Source organism: Nicotiana attenuata, unplaced genomic scaffold, assembly GCF_001879085.1.
Source record: "Nicotiana attenuata strain UT unplaced genomic scaffold, NIATTr2, whole genome shotgun sequence".
Classification (NCBI taxonomy): domain Eukaryota; kingdom Viridiplantae; phylum Streptophyta; class Magnoliopsida; order Solanales; family Solanaceae; genus Nicotiana; species Nicotiana attenuata.
Window position 1 is genome coordinate 249,293 of NW_017671542.1, and position 13,133 is coordinate 262,425.

Below are 13,133 nucleotides of genomic sequence, written 5' to 3' on the forward strand. Positions count from 1 at the left end.
TTATGAATTATAAAACATATTTGACCATTCAAAAGTTCTAAGTCCAAGCTTGAAATAATACATTAAAAGACAGAACTATTAAAGAGTTTAAATTATATTTATAAATTACATTACAATAATTATTTTTATGTATAAAATATTTTTAAAACTTGTATACAAAAATGTCGGGTTGGTTTGATTTTGGTTTGACTTTTTTTAGTTAAAATCAAGACAAACCAATTATGATCGGGTTTTTTTTCCTAACACCAAACCAAATCAAATTAAATCATAATCGAATTTTTTTTTCTCGATTTGACTCGAATTATCGATTTGGTACGCTTAGTCAGTTTCCTTTTGTACACCTCTAGCTAGGAGACAAGATGAGATAATACTGACTGATCTTGATCTTGAACTCAAGTCGGGACCAACTATAGGGTTTCAGTTATAATTGTACAAATAATAAAATTCTTTACTTACAAAAAAAAAAAAAAGGACATGACAATTTGTATAATTGTGAGTGGGTTTGAATAGTCTTGTCCAGTTAGATTTTTATTCTAATAATTTAATTGTTAATGTAAACAAATCTAGCTGAAAAAAAATGTTTAGAAAAGTGAGATGTGGTGAAAAAAAATTACATGCAGATTCAAAGGATATCAAAATGGGATTTCGGACCCAAATTAATGCAAAATTCAACTCGAAAAATCAAAGTAATACGAAAATAGTAGGAAGAACTAATATACATATAGCGCATGCCTGGCATGTACTATATGAGCATGACCAAAGGTTCCAGGCGGACGGATGTTCGGTCATGTTTGACTTGTATAACGCATGGCAAGTATACGAGGCAAACATGATCAAATGTCCATCAGCCTGGGACGTTTGGCCATGCTCATATAATGCATGATTTGACCAAGCATACAAGTCAAACCAAGCATGCGCTATATATACATTTGTTCTTCCTTTTTTATTCAATAGTATTATTTTTTGAATTGAATTTTGCGTTACTTTAGTTCCAAACTCATAAAAATGGAATGAATGCATAAAACAAGTAAAGATGTACTCCATCCGTTTTAATTCAGAAGAATTAATCCAAATAGTCGCCCACCCAATCGCTTAAACTAAAAATAGCCGATGGAGATATAATATATGCATAATTTATGTATTATATGTGTATAATTGTATTAATCAATATATAAACTATGTATATGACTAGAAAAAGTAAACAATGAATATGGACGACTATTTGTGTAAACATCCCTTTAATTTAGATGAGGTTGTTTGAATTGACACAAAGTTTGAGGGAGAAAAAGAAAACTTTTGAAATATGTGGTCTTAAAAACTTAAGGGACAAAAACTTTGTGGAGCCATGACATTTGTGTGACTATAAGAATTTCTCATAAAAGATAAAGTGGGTATAAAAAATTTAAAGTTGAATTGTTTCTAAATATAAAAATATGTAATTCTTTTTTGTATGAATTGATAAGGAAAGTGGATCATTTAAAATGACTACCTCTCTTTTTTTCCCTCAAGTAAAAACATAGAATACCACAGATCTCGTGGAATCTGAATTAAAGGTGTTTAACGGGCGGGCTAGGACGGGCTGTACAAAAAAAAAAAAAAAACCCGTCCGGTTATTGTTCCGAGCTGGTTAGCTGGTTGTGATTTTTTGAGTTTTTTTGGGCCCGTCCGGGTTTAGGCATAAGGGGTCCGAATCGGGCCGGGCTAAAGGTGTTTAACGGGCGGGCTGGGACGGGCTGTACACAAAAAAAAACCAGCCCGTATGGTTATCGTTCCGGACTGGTTAGCAGGCTGGCTTAGCGGGTTGTGATTTTTCAGGTTCTTTTGGGCCTGTCCGGGTTCGGGCTTAACGGGTCCGGACCAGGCCGGGCTAATTATTATTTTTTTTAAGTAAATTTTGTTTTTCTTATTCAATGTTATTGATACTTAACTGTTTGCAAACTTTTAAGGCTTAGAATTAAACTTTGAAGTTTAGAATTTTAAATTTGAAATCTGAATTTTAAAATTTTAAAATTGAAATTTGAAAGTAAGTGGCTACAAAAAATTATTTAATAAGACCAATAGGCAATATGTAAGGATCAAGCTCTGAAGGCTTTCATTTTATATTTTTATTGAATAATATATAATACTTCAAATTAACTTGCAAGTTCTATTTTGATTTTTTTAATTTTTGAACTTGCAAATTAAAAGTTTACAACAATTGTAAAAATAAAAAATAGTACATCACATGCTTTGCATCATTTTTGTAAGTTCATCCATGTCAACATGCGGTTCTTGATTTCCGGCATTGCTTGAATCGGAACCATAAACCATTATATCTCCAATTTCTTGGTCCTCCGCTTCATCTACCTCGTCACGCCCTTGATTTCGCCATTCTGATCTTATCCAGTCTCTGAAGCACACTATAATTTCCAAAGTGTTGCTGCCCAATGAATGACGGGTATCTCCTAGTTGCTGCCTTGCTTGGCTAAATGCGCTCTCTGATGCGACTGCTGAAATCGGCACATTTAGCACGTCTCGAGCCATGCCCGAAAGAACAGCAAAATTGATTTGAGTTGCTCCTCCACCAACCCAGCGGTAGAAATTCTTCTGTGTGGGGCTCCGGTGACTTTTGCAATTAGAATTGGAGTTCATCAATATTCCTGCTACTGGTTTGTTGATTCTCTCCTAGTGTAGACCAAATCAAATAATCTTCAACACCATCATTATCATCCAACGCACCAGTCCCAGATGTTGAAACTGAACTTGAAGGAATATTTGCATCTACAGCAGAAGAAGCATCAACAATGTTAGTAGGAGTTTCAGTTGGTCCAATATCTATATAAGCATATAAAGCAGTGATTAATTGGCGACAAATGGCCATTTTGATAGAAGGGTTTAAAATATCACCAATTAGGTAAATAGGGGGAATTGGGTAGAAATATTTTTTAAATTTATCTAGCACGGATTCAACAATAGAAGTATATCCTTCTTTCTTCTTCAAATTATGGAGTAAAAGAGAAATTTCAGCAATATGAACTAAACCATTTGCAATAGTAGGATAATAAGCTCTAGAAAACTCAAGTGTAGCCACATAAATTTTTTGTAAAATTTTTACAACATCTTCAATGACATCCCAAGTTCTAGATGTTAACAAACGGTTAGGATCGGTACAATGAGAATTAACAACTTCAGGTATAGGCATTTTATATTTATAACAACATCTTACGATAAATAAGTATAATTCCACCTAGTAACTATTTCTTCAGGCATGAGTCTTGGTTTTAGTCCATATTGTACACATTTTTACTTAAATGCATTTAATCTAGCACTTCTATTATTTCCTTGAATTACACCAACAACTCTTCTAACTAAAGTGATCTCATCTCTAAATAATTCAAGGCCACTCTTCATCATTAAATTATAAATATGACATGCACATCTAACATGAAATATTTCAGAAAGTGGTGGGGGTAGATGCAATTTTAATATTGTAATAGCAGCATTGTCGTCAAAAGCATTATCAAATGACATACACAAAACTTTTTCAGCAAGATTATAAAATATAGCAACTTCATGGATAGTATTACTTATAAATGCACCAGTATGACTTTGATCTTCATCATATTTAAAAGCAATAATACGTTTTTGCTTACAAAAATTATCATCTATCCAATGGCATGTAACAGTCAATAATCATTTCCATTTACAGTACGACCAATATCAGAAGTAAGAGAAACTCTACAAGAAAGACTGGCGAACAAATAACATATATATGTCTGATATTGTCCAAAAAGCCTAAAGATATCAGCTCTACGAGTACTTCTAGGAATACCTTTAAACAAAGGGTTATAAATTCTTTGAATATAAGTAACAAGATATGGTGAAGCAACTTGACTAAAAGGTAAACAACCTAAAACAATCATTTTAGCTAATTCTTCCCGATCTTTCTTAATATCGTATTTACCCATTAACCCCCCAGTACCCGGGTTAAGTTTTTGTTGTCCATCTTCCTCATCTACTCCCTAATCAATAGGGGGTGCTCTACCATGTGCCTACGAAGTTGACCCGTTCCCCCTCCCTTACCGGTCTCATGTTTATAAATATCCTTACGAATTTTACATCTTACATTTTATCTTCTTCTAGTCTTTCAAAAATATTCCAAGACTTACTTCTTAATCTTCAATTCCTCTTAATAGGGAGGGGAGGCCTACTTGTATTACCACGACCTCCACCCCTAATATTTTGAGTTTGACTAACATTACCAGGTGTAGCTGGTGGTGTTTCAAGATTATCAGGTGATTGAATATCATCTAAATTATCATCTAAATCATCATCTATACCATAATTTTCTTGAAGTCACAGATAATCTATATTTAAATTTTCATGTGAACTTTCAGAAATATGTGTAAAGCTACTAGAAGAACCAGCAACACTTCTTGATGTTTTAGAAGTTTCACTCTTACTACTACCACCTCTACTAGTGCACGCTTTTTTGGATGCTCTTAATAAATCCATTAAGTAAATTAAATTAATAATTCTATATAATAAATATAAAATATACACCAAAGAAGAGAAAGATATGGAACGAGTGTACCGGGATTTCGGATGCCGCACTAAATTTGATATCAAAAATCAAAATCAAACTTCAATTGATAGACCGATACTTGATACCACACTTCAGTTGAATACTTGATATTTGATAATAATAATTTTGTAATGGCTAAACTAAATTTTTGATGAAACTTGAAATAATATGTAATTAAGCATTTAAGAACAATAATCAATATTATCAAGAGAGAATTAAGAGAGAATTAGAGTAGTAAGAGAGTGAATTGTGAGAAAAAATGAAGAAGAAGGGGGGCTATTTATAATTTTTAAAAGGTTAAAATTGTAATTTATCAATTATTGGGGGGGGGGGGGGGGGCTATTTTCTTAAGGGATAGGTCGAAATGGCCATTTTTGCAAAAAAGGGCCGTTGCCCAACGGTCATTTTTGAATTTGACCATTGGCAACGGTCCAGAAAATTAAAAAAAAAAATATTTTGTAACGGAAATCTGTTACAACCCATATTCACATACGTTAGTTCATGCCATAAGGTCGTCGACGTAAATCCATGAAGAGATTATCTTTGAGATGATAAGAGATTAATCCTATTGGTCTTAAATGATACAAAGGTGTATAAGGGTGGTTAACAAGTATTAGAAGTTAAACGAATCAAGGATGTTGTCAGCCGTATTTTTGGGTAAACCTAGGGGTGCTTAATACTCTCAAGAGGTCGTATTTTAAGGTATATGAATCATAAAATATCCGTATCATAGTCTTGAAGTCAAACGAGTTATGAAACAAAAGTCGACAAGAGTTGTTGCAACTTAAGTTCATAGTTTTACTTAAACTTTAGGTCAAATGTTATTAAGCTTTTCTCCCAATATACTTGGAATTACGGGGTGATCTACCCACCAAATTGAAGATCTATGAGTCTAGTTTCCAACGCATTAAACCTTTTATCAATACGACATTGGAGTAGAGAGATATAAATATTTTTGCGAGACTGCACAAGCTGCTAGGTGACAAGTAGGTGGGTCACCTACTTGGTTAAATGATAGCCCAAAAAGAGGCAATTTCGGGTCAGACAAAGAGCCCATTAAAAGGCTTATCTTCTGCAATATATCCCTTATTATATTTCACAAATAACCAGACCTAAACCCCTGCAAACTTCCTCCCAAAAACTTATCCACAACCCTAACTTGATTTTCCCTCTCTTTCAAGTTCAAATTGGGGTAAACCCGTAGAGTTTGAAGAACCAAGATAAGGGCTGAGTTATCCAACAAGTAAGGTGAGTTTACTGCTATCTTTCATACATTTATTCTGCTGTGAATTCATGGTAATTCGTTCTATACATGTAAGAACTCACGGGACGGTGATCGGAAGCCGTGAGTTCGAGTTATTCACTTGTAGCGGACTGTTTTGTGGACTGTTTTGTGTTGCTGTTGGGCTGCGTGTTTTACTACTGTTTTGTGGAGTTTTGGAGGAGGAAGGGTGTGTAGAAACACCATATATATGTAGGGTTGTGGGCTGGCAGTTGTTTCATAACATTTCCGGGTCGTTTGACACGACTACGGTGGCCGTCGTATGTATGCAAGGTGATCTTGGTTTGCGTGGACTGTTTTGGGAGGCTCAATATGAATTATTATTGATGTTGTTTGGGCTGTTTGGTGATTGTTTGGAATTGTGTGAAGTCATATATATAGGGGAGGTGCTGTCCGTTTCATCGTAAAATAGGTTGTGGTCGATACATAATAGTTATGACGCTTGAATGGTAACTATAGTATCGTTTCTCTTATTGTAGACTAAGGAGTCGTGAAATTGCATATAGCTTGAGATTGGGGCAGTATATACAAGGTATGTTGAGGCTATCCCTTTCCTTCTTTTTGCACGACTCCGATTGTACATAATGTAATGAACGAGCTTCCAAAGATACTCTACTCTTAGAAGCTAGCAGTACTTACATTGTTTCCCCTCTTATGGAACGATTGATGTTGATGTTGCTTCTCTTATTCTTATGTTATCAATGTTATTGGTACTTCCTGATTCTTATAAGGTTCATGGTGAAGAGTTAGTCCTAATAACGTGTACAGAGGATACCGACCTTACGTCACTCTGAAAGGTTTAGAACGTGAGTCCATGAGTCGAGCATGCATTATATATATGTATCTATTTTACTCTACCGAGCCGCGCTATAGTCGGCCGGGTACGACACCTATTGTGCAACCACTGATCAGTTGGGTTTTACCGAGCTCCACGTGGCCGGGTACGTTTTTACCGAGCCTATTACGGTCGGGTACGATATGATGATGATGATGCCCACAGAGGCGTATGTTTTAAAAGTTTATGTATATATACATATGTATCACGCATTTCATGTCAGTAGCCCTTAGAGGTACCCAGATGTTACAGGTTGTTTATTCTCTATCCCTGCTTACATTACTGTTCGTACTTATGGTTCCCTGCCTTACATACTCAGTACTTTATTCGTACTGACGTCCTTTTATTTGTGGACGCTGCATGTCGTGCTGATAGACAGGCAGGCGCAGCTCCCCCACCATAGTAGGTTGTCCAGTTCAGCGGTGATTGGCGAGATCCCTTTTTCGGACTTGCCTTGGTCTTGGTATGCATTTTTGTTATAGATATTATGGGTATGTCGGGGCCCTGTTCCGGCTATGTTGCAACACTTATGTTCCTTTAGAGGCTCATAGACAGGTGTCGACTCATGTATAGTTTGGTAGGCCTTGTCGGCTGGTTTTTGTTGTATAGTCTCTCATGGTAGTGTGGTAGCTCGTACCTTATATATAGTTTCTTGATTGTCTAGTCATCCCATATTATGTATGTTCATGCCATCATATTTTATTGTTGGTTGTCCATGACCCATGTCTACCATTTATATTGATCTCGTCAGCCTTAAAAGATAATAAAGAAGGTTAGATAAAATGTATGTTGGTACTCGGTAAGTATGGCCGGGTGCTAGTCATGGCCCTCCAGTTTGGGTCGAGACAAAATCGGGCTAAACCGGGCTGTAGCCCGGTAAAAACCCGTTAACGGGTAACCAGGCTAAGCGGGTTCCGGTGCACCGATTATCAAAAAATATTCGTCCGAAACTCGCTCCCCGCCCAACCTATCCCAGCCTGCCCCAACCCCTACAGTACCGGACTGACTTGGGCTGAACCGGATTGTTAACGGGCCAGCCCGGCCCGATTAACAGGTTTTTTGAATTATTTTACTGTACATATATTCTCTCTAAAATAGAGATAACTTCCCTATACCCCACTTGTCTCTGTTTTTCTTCTAGAAGGACCCAATCACAAGAGAAGTAGGAGTAGTTTTTTACTTTTTTGCAAGTTGGCCATAAATGAAGCCTGATTAGGATAAGTCACCGTCCTTATCCTCTCCCACTTTGTCTCCACTTATCTACTCTTCACCCTTCTCCTCAACCCCCATACCAAAATTATCAAACAAAATCATATACAATAATCTCTCTCTATTTACTACTATTAATTTTTCAAACAGGGTATTAGCCAATAGCTTGTTGAATGGACTGTGGCCTCTCCTATTCCAAAATTTCCCTTCACCAATCGTTACTTTTTACGGTGAAGACTACTTTGCTATCATCATCAACCCGTTTTACTTTCAAGAATTCGCCCTTTGCGAGTTCTTCTGTCGGTTGTAGGAGATCGTTGTTTGTAGTGGCCAAAGGTAATAGTAGTAGTAGTAGTAAGTGCGAATTTAGTGGTTTAAACGCACCGCTAGAACCGACAACGCCGACGGGGAGGTTGTTGAGCACTGTGCTTCTGAATGATCGTAACAACTTTCATGTCGTTGTTCAGAAACAGTTGGAGCAGTTAGCGTATGACCGAGATGAAGCTCTGGCTCGGATTAATCTCAGCTTCGGCTCTGATGAAGCTTTTCTCCATAGGTTCGTGCTACTTTTTCTTTTCTTTTTCAATATATCTCCTCGTTTGCGGTGCTTATCACTGTGCTTTTTCCTTTTTTGATACTTTACTTTGGGTTTGTTATCTTTGATTGTCCCCTACTACAACAACAAAGCCTTAATATTGGGTTGGCGGTACAAATCCCTATGCTTATGGGGTTTATTTGTATTTGTCGGACTACCATTTTATTTTTGGCATATCCACCGGGAATATGTAAATAATTGGAATATAAATAAGGATAAAGTTTGGAAAAATAAAATTAATTATGTAAATAGACATTTATTTTGGATCAAAATTGGTAAAATAGTCCGGACCGAAAGTAGGATAATCTTTAGATAGTTGATTGGTGCTTGGGACCAGCAATTAAAGCTGAGACATATATCACCTAACTCTGTCTATCAAGGCCGGATGAGATATCCATTTTAGCTTCGGTGATTGCTCAGCCACACCCGTGGGTGTTTCAATTATCTCTATAATTCTTATTTTCACGTTGATGTCTACCTCCTTTTGTAATTATTTAGCTACCGTTTGGCTATAGATTCTCAAATTTGTTTTGAAAAATTTGATTTGGGTGAAATTTGGTTCGAAGATTAAAATACATTTGGACATCAGTTTTTAAAACATATTCTATTTTTTTTAATTATTTATTTTTTATTTTTATTTTTTTATGAAAAAACATGAAACATTATTTATACCCACAAGTTCTAAAAACTATCACAAATACCCAACAATACTTTGATCAATAACATTTATTATATTATCACAAACCATAGTCCTGAACATAAATAAATTTGGTACAAAATTATTAATTTTATAACGAACTACATAATACACTAACAGATGACCGCGAAGACGAAGCAGCACTGTTACAAAATAATAAAGGTGGGCTCTTTTATAAAATACAAAAGTTTGGGGCAATTTTTTAAAAATGTAATAGTAATTTTGGGCCAAAACCAGCTCTTGAACTGGTTTTGGGTTTTGGGAATTTGCCAAAATATGGATAAAATTTATGAACAAACATGTATTTGTCAAACAAAATCCAAATAAATTTTGGCAAAATCTATTGCCAAACGGGTCCTTGGTTTAAAGGTCAAAGGGCAACGGCTCAGTGCAGCATTTCAACTTTCTTAAGTTCTGTTGTAGACCAGTGTTAATCCACTGCCTCTCTTCTCTTGAAGATTGTAAATCTAGAGATAAAATTGTACTTGTAGTGCAAACCTGAAGTATAAGACTGAAATAGACTTGTTTACATGAATTTGCGTAGGTAGTACATTCAGTGATTTTGTTTCTTAGGTACATAAAATTTTTGAATCTCGCATACCAAGTTTCGGTTTCTTTGTTTTAGATACTAAATTTAATGGTAGAGAGTAATAGGAACGATTATTTACCAAATCCTTGATTTATTGGGTGTTACATGTTAAGAGGAGGATTCAACTGGATAGACTTGGACAACAGTTGCTGGAGGCTTGGATCAAAACTTAGTACGAACAAAAACTCAACCAACCACTAAATTAATGAAAGAGTTGTGAGATATATACGCGTACTTCAATATTTACTTGAAGTTGAAAAAACCAATTTAATCTCTCTCTCTCTCAATCCATAATTTTATGACTATCTTCTCTTAAAAATGCTTAAGAAGGTTGAGTATGTTATCATCATTATCTTCATTCAATTATTGGTGCCTGATATACTTGGCGCAGTTAAGATGAATTCCTTATGCTGATGCCATCAGAAAGGACAGGCTGAGGTGCAATAGAAACTTTCAATTACTATTTTGTGTCGAATTATAATAGCATATGAGTTTCTTGGTTTGGTTTGATTAAGCTCCTTTTTTCCAATTGAAGAAAGATCACCATATGTCAATAAGTGCCTTTGAACTACATTACCTTAGACCGCATTTTTAAGGCAAAGCAATTTAAAGAGAAGCTTTTGCTTCAGTCAGTCATTATCCTCAACGTTATTGTTGGAGATTATTTGCTTATAGATATGGACTAATTTGTAGCTGCTGTTAGCATAGTTGTAATTGAGGATGCAATAATTTGCTAATTGATTATGCAGTCCCGGAAATATTTTCATAGGAATGGAACTTTCTGAAACTTGGATAGAGGTACCCAATGATGACATGAGTTGATAAATGTGATGTCGGATGCTGATGTTAAGTCCATTTTTATTGCAATAACCTGTATCTTGAGATAAACCTACAAAATGGACATGTATCATGCAGTAATAAATTTGAATTTGACGTTTGAACTGTAGATGCTCTATGTATATCATCTTTCCTTACGAGAATCTTCAAGTAGATATCGGTGTCGAATATATTGCAGCCTAAGACTTATAGTATATTCCAACATACATAACAGTTCCTTGTTTTCTGTATGCAGTAGATTTTGATATTGTTTTCTGTATGCGCTAGACTGATTAAATAATTGCTTGTCGCTTGGTATCACTTCTTGAGGCGTGTTCAAGCGTAGGTCTTGGCTGCAAGCTTATGTGTGCATTCATCTAATGGCATGACATGTTCTGGGAAAGCAATATACTAGAGCAATGCTAGGAGGGAGAGATGCAGCAATGCATTTAGATAGGGACAAGAAAGAAAAATCGAACAATTACCTTATCAAAAGGAAAAAAAATCAAAATTGAACAAACTCACTCTTCTGATGACATTTGGAAGCTTTTTTGACTAGTCAATGAAAAGTAAAGGAGGATAAAGTTCAACAAAGTCGGGGCATCTTTTAAAATGTCATGGAAAAGTATGATGACATTTTTTATGACATTTTGAAAGCTTTCTTGACTGGTCATGAAAAGTAAAGGAGGATAAAGTTCAAAAATGTCTCAGGTTCAAATCTGAAGGCAAAAACATTAGGCGATTTCTTCCCATCTTTCTAAGTCTTGGTGGACAAAATTGCCTGGTACCTGAACTAGTGGGAGGTAGCAGGTACCTTGTGGAACTAGTCGAGATGCGCGCAAACTTGCTCGGACACCACAGTTATCAACCAAATAAAATGTTTAAAAGAGTTGGGACAGCTTTTAAAATGTCATGGAAAAGTATGTTTGCTTGATTTTGCTCTTCATTCTGTTATACTTTTGCAACACTTATGTGACAATGCAACTATTAAACGGAACCAGCGGCAGGAGCTGATATAGCCATTATTTAGGTGTCTAACTCATCATCCAAATGATTAAAATAGTAGGTAAATGCTGGTTGCTGCGCAATGATGGTAGGAGTAGTTGTTTGGCGATTCATCGTTGGATTACCTGATGCTTGTTCATCTAGATATAGACTATCTAGTCTCTCCTGTACTAGATTTACTGAAATTTGAATATGATGTTATGCCAGGAGAATAGCTGAAATAAAAGAGCTGGAATGTCAAGCTTCCATCGAAGACATCATGTACATTCTAATATCTTACAAGTTCTCTGGAATGAGAGTGCACTTGGTTCCCAAGCTTTCGAAATGCATGTACAATGGTAGACTTGAGATATGGCCTTGCAGGGACTGGGAACTTGAGTCTATCCATAGCTGTGAAGTGCTGGAAATGGTTAGGGAACATCTTACCATTGTTCTAGGATGGAAAGAAAAGTCAAACGTGACCGACAATTGGGCACCTACGAAAGTACAAAAGCTCCAGCTCTGTCGAGTATATGCTGCTTCTGTTTTATTTGGGTATTTTTTGAAGTCGGCTTCCTTGAGGCACCATTTAGAACAGAAAGTTGATCACATCAACCGGGACCTTGGTATTGCTAGTTCCAGCCAGCTCTTACTTTCAGAGTTGCGGTCCTTAGGATCAGAGACTGTTCCCTTTGGTCGCATCAGTGGCACGCGATCTACATCAGTGGGCCGAATACCACTTGTTCGGGAAAAAAAGCAAGAAAAACTGAAGTATTATGTGATGAGTTTTGACGCAGAAACATTGCATATGTGTGCAAAACCAAAATCCAAGGAGGCCCTGAATCTGATTGAGAAACATATTTATGCACTCTTTGGTGATGAGAAGACAGGTCTAATCGCGAGTGATGAAGTAATTTCTACATCATTGGCAAGTTTGAAGAGAATTGTTTTGGAGGCTATTGCTTTCGGTTCTTTCCTCTGGGATGCAGAAGAATACATTAGGACTGTGTATCAGCTCAAGGAGAACTAACTAGATAGCGCAGTGGCTGATATGTTCTCTACTAATGTTGTCATATATGTATATATGTATATACTATATAGAGTCTTTCATGTATCTAATACCAAAGAAATTGTTCTCTGGTGTGCAATATCAGAGGATTTGCTTTGTAAATTTGAGTTGTATAGAGTGTCATCCATGTTATATATGTAAATAAATCATGAATAATGTAAAGCAGTTTCATGATTTTGTATATTGATGTGTGGCCAAACCCTTCAGTTTTTGCCTGTATTAGAAATATGGTTTTATAGGACTACGTCAAATATTTTGAAGACAGGAAGTCTGTGTCCAGTGACTGCAGCCAGCTGTGATTCCCACTCGGATAGTTAAAAGGATGAATGTATGGAGGTTGAGATCGATCCTTGTCCACTGCAGAGGAATCTCCATCATATATATTGTTCTTGCAAATTGCAATCCATCTCTTCAATATTTAAGAGAGTTGACCCCCGCTCTTGCCGTTGGTTAACAACCAGCAGAAAAATTGTTCAGATTTTCTAATGAGATG

The 13,133-nt window shown here is 36.1% G+C and overlaps 1 protein-coding gene across 1 annotated transcript; it reads left to right on the plus strand.

Moving 5' to 3' along the window:
* Nucleotides 1–7,889: 7,889 nt before the first annotated feature.
* LOC109208893 (UV-B-induced protein At3g17800, chloroplastic-like) lies at nucleotides 7,890–12,846 on the plus strand. Its single transcript, XM_019372052.1, has 2 exons — nucleotides 7,890–8,446; nucleotides 11,800–12,846. Exons 1-2 carry the CDS (start codon nucleotides 8,064–8,066, stop codon nucleotides 12,599–12,601), a joined length of 1,185 nt encoding a protein of 394 aa, XP_019227597.1. The 5' UTR covers nucleotides 7,890–8,063; the 3' UTR covers nucleotides 12,602–12,846.
* Nucleotides 12,847–13,133: the final 287 nt, after the last annotated feature.

Coding starts and splice junctions, on each gene's coding strand:
- LOC109208893 (XM_019372052.1), top strand. CDS start 8,064: ATGGACTGTGGCCTCTCCTATTCCAAAATTTCCCTTCACCAATCGTTA. Junction 8,447..11,799: donor GATGAAGCTTTTCTCCATAG/GTTCGTGCTACT, acceptor ATGTTATGCCAG/GAGAATAGCTGAAATAAAAG.